The sequence below is a fragment of the Arachis duranensis genome, chromosome 9 (assembly GCF_000817695.3).
Source record: "Arachis duranensis cultivar V14167 chromosome 9, aradu.V14167.gnm2.J7QH, whole genome shotgun sequence".
NCBI classification, from domain to species: Eukaryota; Viridiplantae; Streptophyta; class Magnoliopsida; order Fabales; family Fabaceae; genus Arachis; species Arachis duranensis.
This window is the reverse complement of record NC_029780.3, coordinates 2,468,734-2,485,861: the sequence shown is the minus strand read 5'-3', so window position 1 is coordinate 2,485,861 and position 17,128 is coordinate 2,468,734. Positions and strand designations below refer to the sequence as shown.

General features: G+C 34.1%; 3 protein-coding genes across 3 annotated transcripts; 2 read left to right on the top strand and 1 right to left on the bottom strand.

The window, feature by feature from the left end:
• The first annotated feature begins 5,891 nt into the window (after window positions 1–5,891).
• LOC107463896 (uncharacterized) lies at window positions 5,892–10,640 on the top strand. The gene is given in 10 exon segments (XM_021131177.2): window positions 5,892–6,107; window positions 6,396–6,433; window positions 6,435–6,750; window positions 6,841–6,929; window positions 7,211–7,564; window positions 7,651–7,953; window positions 8,037–8,285; window positions 8,388–8,609; window positions 8,966–9,495; window positions 9,963–10,640. Coding segments are annotated over 10 exon segments (2,481 nt in total). The 5' UTR covers window positions 5,892–5,968; the 3' UTR covers window positions 10,204–10,640.
• A 2,182-nt stretch (window positions 10,641–12,822) lies between these two features.
• Window positions 12,823–13,844, top strand: LOC107464074 (transcription repressor OFP17). The gene has a single exon (XM_016082977.3). It carries the CDS (start codon window positions 12,980–12,982, stop codon window positions 13,628–13,630), a length of 651 nt encoding a protein of 216 aa, XP_015938463.1. The 5' UTR covers window positions 12,823–12,979; the 3' UTR covers window positions 13,631–13,844.
• A 148-nt stretch (window positions 13,845–13,992) lies between these two features.
• On the bottom strand, window positions 13,993–16,456 carry LOC107463897 (putative Peroxidase 48). The gene is made up of 4 exons (XM_016082780.3): window positions 15,901–16,456; window positions 15,328–15,516; window positions 14,997–15,162; window positions 13,993–14,616 (listed from the first exon to the last, which is right to left on the bottom strand). The coding sequence occupies exons 1-4, from the start codon at window positions 16,405–16,407 to the stop codon at window positions 14,123–14,125; spliced, it is 1,356 nt and encodes a 451-aa protein (XP_015938266.1). The 5' UTR covers window positions 16,408–16,456; the 3' UTR covers window positions 13,993–14,122.
• Window positions 16,457–17,128: the final 672 nt, after the last annotated feature.

Below are 17,128 nucleotides of genomic sequence, written 5' to 3'. Positions count from 1 at the left end.
AGTTATTGATGAATTATACATTTGGTATAATGTTTCTAGCAGTTACAGTATGACGAGGGATATTCCTCGTGTAATAATAGTAAATTGCCTGTTTAATTTTTTACATTAAACAAATAGTAACATAAAATTTAATAGTATAAAATGAATAGTGTAACAATTATATACAGTTGATATATAATTAATTTTTGATGGAATCCAATTTTAATATTTAAACTCATCATTACTGTCATTTAATTGTATAAATGAAATCATTAAGCAGTAAGAATATAATACATAAGAAATAAAAATGCAATTGACATGGTTGTTATATGTCATTATTGTATAGAATATATATTGAGTTTTGAATATAACTAATAAGAAATCAGTAAGTATTAGTTACTCAAAATATAAATGTAAAAGTATGTTGAATAAAATATATAATTTTACTTGTGTAAATAGAGAACTTTGAAAAAAAATAAGCAAATTTGATAAGTGAATTTGTGCTCGGATTGATTGAAAACCGAGTTCGTTTCGGGTTGATTGAAAGCCGAGTTTATTCTCGGATTGGTTCATTAATCGATTATGAGATGTGAAATATTATGATACGTAAAAATGAAGCAATTTGAATGGATAAAGTATATACTTTATAAAAAGTTACGATAGATTAAAATTTGATAAGAGGTATTAAAAATCTTAAACAAGATTGTTGAGATTGGTTCAAAAATTTGAATGTAAATCAAGTTTTATGAACCTAAGGGGAGTGGAAATTATTTTACTCATCCCCACAGACGGCGCCAATTGTTCTTGCTGAGTTTAGCCGGTGTATAGCTCGTCCGTCGATGAATGTCTTCAAGCTTCTCGTCGGGATGAGTTATATGTCGGCAAGGAGAGAACAAGGGGGTGGGTACCTGCAAAAGACACTCCGACGCTCAAGTCAGTAAGTGTTTAAGAGGTATATAATAATTCTATGAATATAGAATGTATTCTGTATTATTGAGATTAGATATAAAAGGTTCTTTTTATAGGCATAAAATTGATGAATAGAATTGATGTTATGACCGTTTGGTCATTAAGATAGAAATGATGGTCATTAAGTCGGTAATGAAGGTGTCAGTTACAAGCAAAAGAATGAATGATAGTTAACGCCGAGTTATAACTCATAATGCATAATAAAGACTGAGTTATAAGGTGACGGATCATATACAATAGGTGGTTCAGATGGAACATTTATTTTAAAATGGTGGTGGAAGGTCAATATTTTCAGCAGATAAATCATTACGTGAAAATGATGGTGGAAGGCCACATTACGTGAAAATGATGGAAGGCCAATACTTTATAAACCGTTGTAGCCCACAACGTTTTATCATCACCTCGCAGCCTTAGTAAACCGTGGTGGCTTGCCACGGTTTACACACAACACCCATCATTCATAATCCGTCCTTGGTAGCCACGGTTTATGTAAAAATGAGAAACCGTGGTTGCTTCCCACGGATTACATAGAAAGGTGAAAATGAAAATGCACATGCACGTAATATATTTCTGTTTTGTGTATTTGAGTAAAGGTTTCAGTATGTCTAACTGTGATTGGAGTAAAATTTTTTATTTTTTAATAAGATACAAAAAAAAGAAAACATATTGGATGAATATCAATAATTATTATTGGAACTTCAGTGGATTATGTATTTATAGCATTTTAACACGTAAACCGTGGTAACCTATAGGGGTTTACGTTTAAACCGCCCTCTTCATAAACCGTGGTAGCCTCCCACGGTTTATGCATTGATTTTTTCTTTCGTAATCCGTTGCAACCTGCCACGGTTTACGTTCACAAAACCACCTCTCATAATCCGTTGCTAGCTACCACGGTTTATGTTCAAATGTGAAACCTGGTTGCTTCCCACGAATTACATATAAATGACAAAATGCACATGCACGTAACAGAATTCTATTTTGTGTATTTGGGTAAAGCTTTCACCCATTTTATTTATTTGAGTAAATTGTCCTACTTTTTAGTTTACTCTCACTTTATAGATTGCCTAATTATACGATATGCTCAGTGTATTAGTTGTTACCTTTAGGGATAGTTGGTCTCGTCCTATTCAATTCAAATCACATTGATTTCTTTATTCCTGTTGAATTCAAATAACATTGATTTCTTTATTCCTGTTCAAGAGAAATCTTAGAGAAATCTTAGACTTGACAATAACATAAAAGCAATTATGTCATATATCATATTATACAATTTAGATTGACATGGTGCAAATTATATTGGTTAGAAAGAACTTGAAGCCGAATTAGTTCCCCGATTCATATTATTAACAAACCAATAATGTTTTCTAAATTTAGAACAAAATAATATTCTCTTCAAATCAGAGGAGATTATGATTTTATTATCATTATTATTATTGATTTGGTCACTATAACTTAGCGGCTACAAGTTATAATTTGGAGATTAGATCAAAAGAACGTTAAGGTTTTCATGACTCAAATTATCAACACATAACTCGACTGTTACAATTTGATCCATTCTATATTACTCGATAATTGTTGTTTATTACTCAGAGAATAAGTCTTGATCTATTATGTATAACTCAGCCAATAAAATTTATACCTCGGCCCAAAGAAGTTATAGTTCAGCCCATAACTTAAAAACATGATAACTCTCAGTAGAACAACATGATGACTTCATCACACGTCATCATTAACTTAATGAAATAGTCAAAACAGATTATGATAATATCACGGTAATCACATTGTGGTTCTCACCACAACTGTAATTTATGATTTGCTAACCGAGTATATTCAAAAGGCTTAGTCTCTATTTAGTCTATATAAAATAACATTAGATCAAGGTAAAGGGCATCTAAAAACCTAATACTTACATAAGTCATTTTCACTCTCTTCTTTGAATTATTTTTTACTTAAGTGTCGGAGTACCTTTTGCAGATATCCATCCTGTTTGGTGTTCTTTGGAGTCTGGCTTATAACTCATACGCGGAGGTAACAACAAGAACATTTGGCGCTCACCGTGTGACGAGCTTAATGTTACCGCACATTTTTTCCCACTTGTTATTATTCCTCTTTTTTTAGGATCTCGATCATGGATGATGAACAAAATTCACATCCTCCTCCACCAACTCAGGCTGAGTTAATAGCTAAAAATAGTGCGCTCGAGGCCGAGGTCCAAAGGATAACCAAGTTGTTAACACAATAGCAAAAGAATACAAATAGCAAGAAAGATCGCAAGGATACTTAAAACGATGACGAACATGTGTTAGGAACTCATGCTATGGTAGAAGTTACAACTTCAAAGACGCTAAAAGGACATACAAATCCTTTTTCTGAGGAAATCATGAAGTTTCAAATGCGAAGAACTTCACCCTACCAACCACTTTAAAGCCATACAAGGGGATTGGGGACCTGAACATATATATTACTAAGTTTCACTCAATGATGTTTTTTAAAGGTGATTTTGATCCAATATTATGTCATTCTTTTCCCGCATTTTTAGATGGTGTTGCTTTACTCTAGTTTTCATCTTTACCTGCAGGTTCTATCTCTACTTTTAAGGAATTGGCCGATCTTTTCACCAATAATTTTGCAGCATTCAAGATCTATGTCCATGATTCTGACTACCTTAGCACAATCAAACAAGGTCAATCCGAAAGCTTCCGTGACTACATGACGAAGTTCAATAAAATAGCAATGGAGATTTCCAACCTTAACCCTGACGTCCACATCTATACCTTTAAGAGTGATCTTTGCCCTAGCAAGTTCCACAAGACTATTGTTGTCTCCAAGTCGAAGACTTTAACAGAATTCTAAGAAAAAGCAGTAGGACAGATGGAAATAGAAAAACTTTGATAAACTCAGCGGATCAATAAACAAACTCAATAAAAAGAGGGTGATCAGAAGGACCTTTTCAAATCAGCAAAGTGATTGGCAAGGAACTTATACCTTTCAAATATTACTAGGCAAAGAACCATCTAATACTTGAAACGCAACTTCTCTAAAACTATACCACAACTAAGTTATAATTTAGGACTCGAATATGTACTTTTTTTTCACTGACAAACATTATTTTCACATTGGATTTTGCTTGGAGGGTTTTAACGAGTCACTTCATCATGTACCTTCTATATTAAGAGGGTAATCCTCAATAAACAGTACATTATTTTTAACTTCATTATTCTTTATTTTTTTTCATACTTTTAGTTCGATTATTGCTTTTTCCTACACACTTTTTCATCTAACAATGAGAAAAGAAGAAAAAGGGAAAAAAGAATGAGCATATTAAGAGCATAACTATTAGTCCTTCACTGACTTGAGTTTCGGAGTGTTTTCTGCAGGAACCCCCGCGTTTGGAGCTATAAAAGAAGTAAAGACGGATCAGTGATACCTAGAAGTTCAGTGCTCAAGGAGCCCGAGCTACACATTGGCAGAACCCCTGGTCCACATAGAAGTCGGAATCAGTCAAAGCAAATCGACGCCCGTAAGTCGACTTTAGTCCAACAAACAATCACCTGTAAGCTCGTTCAAAAATATACTAATATAAGTAACACCTTTCTCAATGACATGTTTGTCCAATTTTATTTTTAAGATTATTAAGTTGAGTTTGGAGGCTAATCCTCATATCTCTGAATTATAACACAAATGCATCTCTTTTATATCCTGCCGAGTTATGACTCGATTTTCAAAAAAACTCAACCTGCTTCTCTTAAAAATAAACATGTTAAGCTTGAGGGCTGTAATCTGGTCACTATAACTCGACGGCTACAAGCTATAATTTGGAGATTAGATCAAAAGAATGTTAGGGTTTCCATGACTCATAAATTACCAACACATAACTCAGTCGGTATATGTAGAATTCGACCGTTACAATCTGGTCCACTCGTATTACTAGGTAATTGCCACTTTTTACTCAGAGAGCAGTCTTGATCCATTACCTATAACTCGTTCAATGATTAATGAAGCTTATACATCAACCCAAAAAAGTTATAGCTTGGCCCATAACTCAAAAATATGATAACACTCATTAGAACGACATGATGACTTCATCACATGTCATCACCAACAACTCAATGAAATAGTAAAAATAAAAAATGCTGAGAATATCACGGTAACCACATTGTGGTTTTCACTACAACCGTAATTTATGATTCGTTAATCGAGTATATTCAAAAGATTTAGTTTCTGTTTAGTCTATATAAGGTAACATTAAGTCAAAGTAAAGGACATCTAAAAACCTAATACTTACATAAGTCATTTTCACTATTTTCTTTAAATTATTTTTGACTTGAGCGTCATTATACTTTTTGTAGGTATCACTTTATCTCATATTTTTTGGAATCCGGCATATAACTCATCCATAGATAAAACATGACGACGTTTCCCTTTTTATAACGAGTAATACTTCAAACATGTCCTTAATAGCAAAAACAATTATTATTCTCCAATCTTTCAAAATGATTAACTAATCAAATCTTAAGATAAAATCAAAATATTTTGAAACGTTTGTTATACGAGTAAAATGAAATAAAATTTTAATAATAAAACCAACAAAAAACATTACAGTATATTTGATAAAAAATTATTGCATCTCCCATACAATAGAAAATGAACAATAAATATTTTTATTGAATAATAAAAGGACAATTTCTCTCGTATGAATAAGGGAATAAAATATCTCAATAATAAATATCAATAAAAGATAAAAGATAAAAATTGAATATTTTTTATACCTTTTACAAAATAAGCTTAAACAAAACAACTTCTAATTAATACTTCAAAATAAATTTTCAACTTTTTTTTATTAAATAAAAAATTATAAAATCACTTTTTTTTTTTGTTCCCGCCATATGGTAGTAGCGCCAAGTCTTCATTTCTCTCTTGGATGATTATTACCCAAAAAAGGAAAAGAAAAAGAAAATTCGTTGAATCAACGCTGCGACACTGAAGGAACGAAGAAAGGAGTGAAGGAATTAAGAATATGGAAGTTAAAGAAGAAGAAGAAGAAGTGAAGTTCTCAGCGTTCCCTTTCAAGCCATATTCGATTCAGATGGAATTCATGAAGGCTCTTTATCACTCTCTCAACCAAGGTGGCGTCTCCATGTTAGAAAGCCCTACTGGTAATTCAACATTCATTTCTGATTTTTTTAAATCTTAAATTTAACGTCATTTTATTTGGGAGTTTTTGGCTGTATCACTCTTGCATTATTAATTGTTTGCAAAATGAGTTTAATTTTGGTGATGTTATTATGTTCTAGTTAGGAGAAGAGGAAGACAATGAATTTACTGTTTTTAGTCTGTCTTACATTATTGGAAGCAATTCCATGTTGTTGTTTTGCTTTGTTTTGTTTATTAGGGAAAAAAAAAAGAATTAGGTTAATTTTGTTGAGATTTGTGTGTTATAAAAGGTACTGGGAAGACTATGAGTGTTATTTGTAGTGCTTTGCTCACAAAAGAAAATTGATACAACAGATGTTGATGACAAGGAGTTTCTACTTGAAGAGTATGAGAGTGAAGAAGAAGGGGATTTAGGGAGTGTGATGTTGAAGAGGAAGGCTACTAAAAGCATGCTTAATTCTTCGAGTGAAGATGAGTCTGATGATGCTGAGGGGGAGGAGGATGAGAAGAAGTTCAAGGTTTATTTCTGTAGCCGAACACATTCACAGCTTTCGCAGTTCATAAAGGAGTTACAGAAGACAATCTTTGCTAATGAGATGACTGTTGTGAGTTTAGGGTCAAGGAAAAATCTTTGCATTAACAAAGGTTTGGAACTGAGATTTTGAAGAAGTTTTTATCATTTTCCATTTGATTAAGCTGAAATGGCTAACAACAAATGTCTGTATTTTACCATAGATGTGCTTTCACTTGGAAACTCCACACGCATAAATGAGCGATGCTTGGAACTCCAGAAGAAAAAGAAAAATGAAGCTACTAGAGTGAAGGTATATCACTGTTCTTTTGAAAAATGGCACATAGAAACTTAATATTGAGAATGTTTTCATTCAACAAGGCATGCTTGGCTAAGGATTCAAGAAAAATAGTTCTATTTAGAAGTACAAAATTGAGATGGAAACATAAGCAATGCTAACTTCTATGCTTAATGTCTAATTGTGGAACTAAGTTTCCTATCTATTAGTCACTGCTTGGTGTTGGTACCTTTTCTTTCTTGGCAAGAATAAATAAGATAGAATTGTCTAGGCACTAATGTCTCTTGAACTTGCAGAACATAAGAGTAGGTGCACACACACGCAGAACAAAGGCCTCTTCTGGTTGCCCAATGCTTAGAAAACATAAACTACAACATGAATTCAGGAATGAGGTATCTGAACGAGGACCCTTGGATATTGAAGATCTTGCAAACCTTGGAAAAACATTGGGAACCTGTCCGTACTATGGCTCTAGAAGCATGGTTGTGAGAGCTGATCTTGTTGTTCTTCCATATCAATCTCTTTTGTCGAAATCATCTCGTGAAGCTCTTGGTCTGAATTTAAAATCCAATATTGTTATAATAGATGAGGCACATAATTTAGCTGATTCACTCATCAGCATGTATGACTCAAAAATTACTTTATCACAGGTATGCTCGTCAATTTTATCTAGCATAGACATTGAACAAGTTATATTTACTTTTGAATTTAACTGTTCTGTTCCCTATTTGGACAGCTGGAGAATGTGCATTGCCATGTAGAATGGTACTTTGTGAGATTCCGGAGTCTTTTGGGACCAGCCAACCGGAGATATATTCAAACTCTGATGGTTCTGACTCAAGCTTTCCTTCGAGTACTACTCAATGAGAAGAATGGAAATCCGATGGATTCTTACCATGACATAGAACATGCTTCTGAAGAAAGTAGAACATCTGATTTTACTATGGCCATCAATGATTTTATCTTTGAACTAAATATAGACAATATCAACTTGATCAAATTGTTAAAGTATATAAAGGAAAGTAATATCATGCACAAGGTGAATCTGCTACTAAATACTTACATTTTTTAATGAAACTTTTTTGTCTTCAATTTGATGTCAAAATTTACTTGATTTTCCAGGTTAATAGTTATGGAGAAAAGGTGGCTAATTTGGAGAATACATCAGCACGCAATGAAATTCGGGAACATGGGGAGGAGGGGGGATGTCTGTCTGCTTTCCAGGCATTAGCGGATATATTACTGTCACTGACAAACAATGATAGCGATGGAAGGATAATAGTTTCGAGGTCTAGTTCATCATCAAGCTTTAGGAAACAAGGGGGATATATCAAGTTTGTTATGCTCAGTGGCGAGAAGATTTTCTCTGAGGTTTGCTTGACACTGATGTCTTAAGTTAATAAGTACTTTGTAGCTTAAATTACTTTTCGTGACATATAATGAACAAGAAAATAACTCTGAAGCTTTCTTTAGATTGTAGATCAAGCACATGCTGTTCTATTAGTAGGGGGAACTCTTCAACCTATAGAAGAGACAAGGGAGCGATTATTTCCGTGGTTACCACCGAATCAGTTGCATTTCTTTTCATGCGGCCACATTGTCCCTCCAGATAGCATTATGCCAATTGCGATTTCTCGTGGTCCTTCTGGCCGCTCCTTTGATTTTAGCTACAGCTCTAGAAGCTCACTAGACATGGTGAGCATATCCTTATTCTTGTCTATCATTGTTTAGCATGGTTTCTTTTGTAAATGTAGCATTTGGCTTCTGTCTTGAGATAGAAAGGATGGAGACAGTGAGATGGCAGACATGGGTCTCCACTCTCCAGTGTCCCATCTCTTTGAAGGTATAGAAATTTACTTAAAAATTGTCTCGGAGACATCTCTTGTGTCTCTTTATTCAAGAAGTACAAAAATTATCTTAAAATTTGTCTTGCTAAAGGGATGTTTTTGTCTCCAACATCTCTGTCCTCTTTGTGTAGACAATAACCAAATGACACCTGAAGTATTCAACTGCGGACAATGATTGACTATGTTCCATTTTGTGTTTTATAGATGCGAGAACTAGGCCTTTTGCTATGTAACTTGGTGACTGTGGTTCCTGAAGGAATCGTAGTCTTCTTCCCTTCTTTCGATTATGAAGGTAAAGTGTATGAACTCTGGGGATCTTCTGGCATCATTGAGAGGATTACTAGGAGGAAGCGTATCTTTAGAGAGCCTAGGAATAATATGGAAGTTGAATCTGTTCTAAAGGAATATAAAGATGCCATTTGTGCATTATCAAGTGTGAGTACAGAAGCAAACCAAGCATCTCAAAGTGGTGCAGTGCTCCTTGCTGTTGTTGGTGGGAAGATATCTGAAGGGATCAACTTAAGTGATGGAATGGGTCGGTGTGTCATCATGGTTGGACTGCCATATGCTAGTCCATCTGATATCGAGTTATTGGAAAGGATAAAGCACATAGAAGGTTTTCGAAATTCGAAGTCCATTGAAAATACCCCATTTGGTGCTAGTTGTGATGTATATAGTGGAGATGCACAAGGTGGTTTTGACATCTTAAGAAGTTGCAGCCAGAGAGGGACCCATAAAGGGTAATTTTGTTGAAATGTAGCTCAACCAATTTTTGCCAAATAAGTTGAAACTCAATTTATACCCTTGAAACCATGGTTTGGTCTTTCTCATACCACACCAAACATGTGGTTAAGCAATTTATAAGGAATTAATCTTCACCGAAATTCAATGCTTTGTTACTAATTAATTCTTTGATGCATTAAGTTCATGTAGCAAACCAAAGGTCAAGCTCATGATTGCACAATATCTTACTGGATTTCCTCTATGGTGCATGGAAAATAGTTTTTGAACATCGAAACCTTCAAACTCCATGCCGACACTACTTTTGACTCCCTACTTCAACACTTATTTTTCACCATCAGATTATGCTACGTGTCCAATTGATACACACTATTGGATGTTCAAAGTAACATTACTTATTGTACATTAAGCATATATAGCACTTGCAAACATCTTGAAGGGGTTTTCTTCTATAGGACTTACATTACACTGTTATATGTATGTATATTGTTTCAGGTAGAGCAATTCGTCATATTAATGACTATGCAGCAATTTTGCTTGTTGATACTAGATATGCATCTGATTCCTCCAAAAGGAGCTTATCCCACCCAGTCAACAAGCTACCACAGTGGATAAAAGATCGTCTTGTTTCTTCCACTAATAACTATGGTGAAGTGCACAGGTTGCTCCATCAGTTTTTCAAATTTAAAAAGAGAAGCTGAGAATACTCACTGCAGAAGAAAAGGTCTTACAAAGGCTATGATTTCCATTATAATCATTTATAGGGAGATGTCTTAGATGTACCGGGTTGAATTTGGTGCACCGTGCATTAAGGCAATACAATGGTAGAGATTTGAACAATGAAAAGTGTGGCAATGTGGCATCCGTCATGATTCAAGTTTATTCCTTTTGATTGCCTTAGTACATGATGCACCAAGTACAATCTGATGCATCATAGCATTGTCCCATTTATACCCTCCGTTTGATAGTTATTAAGTTCACTTAGATTCTTTAATCTTTATATATAGAAGAAGAAAGAAAAAACTTGAAATAGGGCAGAGCAGCAAATAAAAAATCTGTATTGTGCACTTGACAGTTATTCATTTTTCATACCCTTGTTTCTTTTCTGATGATTTTATACACTATTTTATTTTTTATTCTTTTAGGGGGGAGAATTCCTATTTGTAATTTTTTTTTTTTTGTAAAAAAGGAAAATGGATTCATAGGGGCTTGTATATGTTATCCGATCTTATTCCAAATAAAAACTTAGACTGTCTTTGTCAGCAATAAGAATGTTCAAACTGTTTTAAATTGACTTTGATAATTACATCATATAAATAACGGTTCATAAGCAGGTATTATGTTGGCAACTCTATTCAATGCTGAGAGAATTGAATCAATGAATGCTATTTAAGATGCAGATTAATTGTTCTAGCTGCCACTCTGCAACTTTGTTTTGTATACTTAATGCTGGTCACGGGCAACATTGGTGTCAGATATTCAACATGGACAACAGAACCAATCTATCTTGGAGAAAATGACAATATGCTAAGTTTATGTGGGAAATAACTACATCTATGATATGAATGTTTTACCATCAATTAGAAGGGAAACAATTCACCTAACTTATTGTCGGTTAGATTAGATTGTGATGTGTTTGACTTTGCTGCATTGAGCTCTTTCTTTTTTTTAAAAAAAAAAAGAAAGAAAAGAAAAGTGAATTTTAAATAACATTTTTCTTCTAATAAATTGTTAATAACTTATAAATGATCTCAACTATTCCTGGTAGAATTAAGTGTTTTCAAGGCAAAAAACAGTTGACTTTGTGGATCATTATTGTTATCTACTATATATAACTATATTTTGAATACAACTGCTGAAGTATCAAACAACAATGAATGATTGAACACCAAAATAAACAATAAGCTCCAAAATAAGACAGTGCATGGTTCCAAGCACCAAAGCCTATCTTTAATATAGTCTGCCAAATATCATGTTATCTTCATGAATGATAGATGCAAAATTTGGCAGTTGTAGTACATGTTTGGGCATCCAAAGTTTTGTCAGTTTTTGCTGCCAGAGTTAAGTTGCTCTCCCTTGCAGGGTAAACAGTTATTCAGGATAAAAAGAGATATCTGCCAAACACAGTGCAGACACTTTAACTATCATAGTTTTGGATAGAGGTGGGTAGAGGAATTAATAAGCTATGTCAAAATCTGATAGTGACATGACTACCAATTAACCCCTTTCTTACAAAATAGTATACTCTCTCCACTTCTTAAATTAATGGAGTAAGCTCCAAACAAGTCTCTATCCGAAATTAATCAGCGTCGAGGTCCTTTTGGTTAACTGACCGTGGGACCAATGTGTTCGATAACTTTCCTACTTAAGAACCATGACGCTAATTAATTGTGGATTAAGACTTGTTTGCCAACGAAAAATGGGATTATTTAGATATAAATTATATATTGTTGCATTGATTATGATTTGTTAATGTACCAAAAAAGTTAAAACAACTTTTTAGTATAGAATGAGTATTAATAAGGCTTTCTACTTAATTAGCATTGGTTTGGAATGTGAGCATGTGTGTCATTAATTATTCTCAGTGACCCTACTGATTTTTCTGCTAAAAGCACTGACTGAATCTACTTTGGAGGTGCATTAATTAAATGAACACAAGTCACTAAAGTTAAAAATAATAGAACCCCTGCAAATCTCAAACTAAGAATAATTTGATTTAGGGGGGTCATAATTCATCATGTTTCAAATCTGGCCAAGCTTTGCAAATTATTGATTTAATGTTTTTAGGCAACACTGCTGGCAACTTTGTACCTTAGCCAAAACAATGTACTAACATCTCTGATAATATGAATACTGAAAGTCCTTTTTTTATGCTTTCTTTTGTAAACTATCTGTAAGCCAAATAGGAACAACCACCACATTCAAGGAAAATATCTACACAAGTATCATGACCCCAAATTACTTTGCCCCTTTGACATGGTTATCAAACTCTCTGGTTAACTATAAACTTTACAAGTTTAGATTACCAAATCAAGTTTACCAGTTGAATTTTATTATTTGAGTTTATCTTAGCTCGACGAGGTTAGGTGAACTATCAAATTTGATAACCTTAACCTTTGACATTAATATTTTCACCTTATCATATGGTTAAATACTTAAATCTATTCATGTAAATCGACCGCAACTGCAATTTAAAACCTTGGTTACTAGCTTTGACTTTAATCATGCCGTAGACAAAAAGGTAAGCTTGAAACATAGATGGAAATAAAACCCTTTTAGAGTACATTTCTTTTGTCTTATGGTAACCATAAGAAACTAATTCCAATCTGCATTTATCTTTATATGTGAATAAGAATCAGGACAAAATTGGAGACTGTACAAGAACTAGAGCATATTTAAAACCATGCTTGCTCTTGAAGATAAGACAGAAGAACCACTTGGAGAAATCCTCTCCTCCTTCTCTCAATAAAATCACAAATGCTGCTAAGAGACACCATTCACAAAAGCAAGGTTTTATTCCACAAAAGCCTTAGAAAATTCAGGTCTTTATTCCGTGGAGGGTACCAAAAACTACCAAGATCACTCTCCTTCAACACTTTACTTTGTGGAAGTGGCAATGCAAGAACTCACACAACAAGTGACCAATTCTACAATGAGTTCTATGATCACTTGCAGTATGATCTCAGCAGAATGAAGAGGTTTTGCAGCAACAGCAACAACATAACAAATTCCAAGTCAAAAGAGCCAGAAATTGAAGATATTGTGAGTTTTGCAAAGCAAAGTCCACAAAAGAGCTTTCATGAAGACATGCCAAAGGAGGAGAAGAAGAAGAAGAAGAAAAACAAAGGGAACTCATCACAAGTAAGAAATAAGGAGGATTCAACAAAGGGAGCTAATGTTTTACTTTTAGCACAGAAGATGAGAGAATTAGATATGGTTGATGAGGGTGATCTTGAGGATGTACTAGACATAGAAGAGGCACTACATTACTATTCTCGCCTTAAAAGCCCTGTCTATTTAGATATCGTGGACCAGTTTTTCATGGATATGCACTCAGAGCTATCGTTTCCACAGCCCTCTGTTAGCATCAGAACCTCAAAGCAGAGACTTGGTTCAATCAGGTTGTAGATAAGATAATCATAATTCCCAAGGCATTGCAGGTTTCAGTGTATAGCAAAATGTTTTTATTTCACTATTTTGTGTCTCTTGTGTTGTGTCCTTTTTCCACATGTTGTATCATATATGATAAAACTGAAAATGAGTTTATGTGGTTCAGTTCCCACTTTTTAGAAATTTCTTCCTTTTCCCTGTGTTATTGCTCTTGTATGACATACATGATTTATGATAGCACATCATGAGTAGAATTGAATCATATGGATAAGAGAACCTCTTACCTTCTTGTTTACCAATTTTCCTATTGTGCAAAATTTTATATCTTCAGTTTCTTTCTCAAAGATACTTGGATCATAATAGATTCTTGAATGCTGTGTACTAGTTTGATAGGAATGATAAGAAACAGAAACTAATTTTTAAAAGTTCTAGCTACTCTTCTGTTACAGTTGGCAACAAAATGTAATATGCATACAAGCACTTCATGAACATCTCATTCTTAGCAACATTTCATGCAACCTTTGAACAATTGAGCCGAATGTTACCCATAGGCGGTGTCAATATATGGAGATCTGAGAGTTTCATCATTGCGAGGGCGAAATGTTTATGGAACAAAGTAGAATCTAGAGCATATTCCTTGATCCAATAACGAGTTACTTCGCCTTCCAGTAGTTGCTGATCAGCATACAAGATTCCTCTACCTTGCAATAGGTTGCGGTAGTAGGTAATTCCAAAATCTGATTGAGGTTGTTCCAAGTCCATAGTAATTCCTGGCTCTTCTACTGAGGAAGAAGGGGAGCCACTGGAAAAAGTTGACTCAAAAGCTGTTGATGAAAGGGTGCGGTGGGAAGTATATCCTGATGTAGATGAGGGAGATGATGCACTGCATCTTGATTTCAGTAGGTTCAGAAATTCAACTTCTATAGAAGGATCAGGTTCATTGGTTCCGCTGAAGTTATAGAGGCGGTTTTTGAAGAATTCGCAGTGGATTTCGCCAATACAGACTAGTTTAGTCACTCAATTGACAATGGTGAGTTGCACAAAACCACCAAATAGCATCAAAAGCAGAAGCCAAAGACACATCCAAAACAATGGAATTTTAAAAAACAGAAAATAGTAAGCACACTTAAACCAGAAAGTACTAGATTCTGTTAATTAATGGCAAGCTTATATTCATGCATTAATGTGATTTTGTTAGCAAATGATGCATTGATGTATGTCCTAAACAGTTAGGTTCTGAAATATACAATCATTGCCCTAAAACTTTAGGGAAGAAGGATCATATATATCAGCTGCTTCAATATAATCAAACCTGAAGATAAGGCCAAAGGGTCTTGTTACCCATTAATACAAATAGAAGTGAAAAGAATGTCTAGAAACTAACCTAGGAGAGTGACCATCTCCCTTTCATCAAATCCCTTTGCTTTGAAGGAATTAAGGGTGTGTGATAAATCAGAATAGGGCGAAGGAAGCTCATACGTTGCAATGTCAGCATAAGAGTTCGAACCATCTCTCCGGCCGGTATATAATGGATAGAAGGGGCCACCAGCCTGAAGTAAACACGGATCTAAATCAAGTTCCAGTGTGTATGAACATAGAAATGAATGGACAATGCTCTATGATTTCTATTAGATCTACAACATTAGATTATCACAGATTCAAAGTCTATCATGAAAATACAATGATGAAAGGAAGAGAAGAGAAAAACACATTACCAGAGCCACAGAGTCTCTAGCAGCTAGTACAAGAATATCGGCACAAGAAACAATTCTAGGGCAAGCTTCTTCAAGCTTGGATTTGATGGTTTCAATTACATCAAAACCTTTGAGGCTTCCATTGGGAGGTGCCTCTTTCTCTGAATCAATGTAATCATCATCATCTAACAAAACCGAAGCATCACATCCCTGAAACACAGTTGAGTTAGAAAGCAGCCAACAAACTCATCATAGATATATAACAACATCATAAGTACTCAATAATATGCAATAAAATTAAAGTAGAATATCAATTTTTATGTAACTCTCCAAGAAACTATTGATTATCTAGCTATAGTTTAGTCCAAATACACCTCATAACTAGAGCATCTGGATAAACAAAACCCCAAATTACAATCAATGAAATTCAATAATCTTCACTTTCGAGAAAACATCTAAAACATGAACGCCAGGGCCAACTCAAGAAAAACAAAGAGTGATCAAAATCACAGAAACTCAAAACCCTATAAAAAGAACCCCAACGTGTATATGCTTTCTTTTTCTTTATTTTGAAATTTTCCAACAAAGACGGACCTGAATGAAACAATCATGGAAAACAAGGCGAAGGATAGCTGGAATCAAATAGGGTTTGGTGCGGTGAATATGTTGCATGGTGGAGCGAACAATTCGTTCTGCTTTGGGGCACGAATTTCGGTAGTAATCATACTGAAGTGACTCACCACCATCTTCATCATCGTCAGAAGAATCATTTTTGTCATCATCATCATTATCACCAGCGTCAAGAACACCAAATTCATCATCATCGTCGTCATCATCTTCACCAACACCACCATTGATCTTGACAGATAACGAGACAGGGTAATTGGAAAACGAGTCCAGAGGAACAGAACGAGAGTGCGAAGAAGAACAAGAAGAAGCAGAAGAAGAAGAAGAGGGGTTACAGAAAGAGGAGGTGGTTGTGGTGGTGATGCTTATTCTGCTGTTGATGCTGTTGTTGTTGGTGTTGAAAGAGAGGAAGATGCAGAAGAGGAGAATGAAGAAGCTCATCTTCTTGAGCATCTTTGACATCAAAGTTGCCATCTTTTGCTCAATCGGTGCTCGCAAAACTTGTTCTTGTCAGTGAATTAGGTATCACTAACTGTCGTGCTTTACAAATTTTACCTCTTTCTTTTTATTTATTTATTTTTTATTTTAAGTCCTACAGTGTCAATTTATTATTTAGTAATGATACAAGAAATTTGTATAATCTATAAATATGAGATTACTCGCATCTTAAAATTTAAAAAATATTATTTGTACATTAAAGTTAGTCACTAAAATTAGCTACTAGTGTATTTATACATAAATATATGTGTGATTTAATTTATTTTTAATATGTATTTGTATTTCAGCATGTATTTTATAGTAGTAACTGATTTTGGTGACTGATTTACTACCAAGGACTTTGGATGTTGCCACACCAACACCCCATACCATTAATCCATTATGACACTCATTATATTTAATCTTCAAATTTACTATCTAAAAATTTTTTTAAATATATGAATTTAATTTGATGATCGTGTTATACTATCAAGTATCAATAGATCAAAATAAAACTCATACGAAGTTAACTCAATTTTATAGGAATTTTGAAAGATTATACATCACATTCAAATTTTCGTCCATGGCTTTTTTTATTTTTAGTTTAGCAAAGTACAAACATTGGGAAATTTTGTTGTAGAAAAACAAGAAGAAAAAACAACTAGCTGATAAATTCATGTATTTTCAATTTTTCATCGTTGCTATAGTAAAAATAAAA

Bases quoted from the DNA above. Each gene is read 5' to 3' on its own strand.
- LOC107464074 (XM_016082977.3), top strand. From the start codon at position 12,980: ATGCTGCTAAGAGACACCATTCACAAAAGCAAGGTTTTATTCCACAAA.
- LOC107463897 (XM_016082780.3), bottom strand. From the start codon at position 16,407: ATGGCAACTTTGATGTCAAAGATGCTCAAGAAGATGAGCTTCTTCATT. The intron at 15,517-15,900 runs GTCCGTCTTTGT...ACTGTGTTTCAG, and splicing joins TCCATGATTGTTTCATTCAG to GGATGTGATGCTTCGGTTTT. The intron at 14,617-14,996 runs GTTAGTTTCTAG...TGACTAAACTAG, and splicing joins GGAGATGGTCACTCTCCTAG to TCTGTATTGGCGAAATCCAC.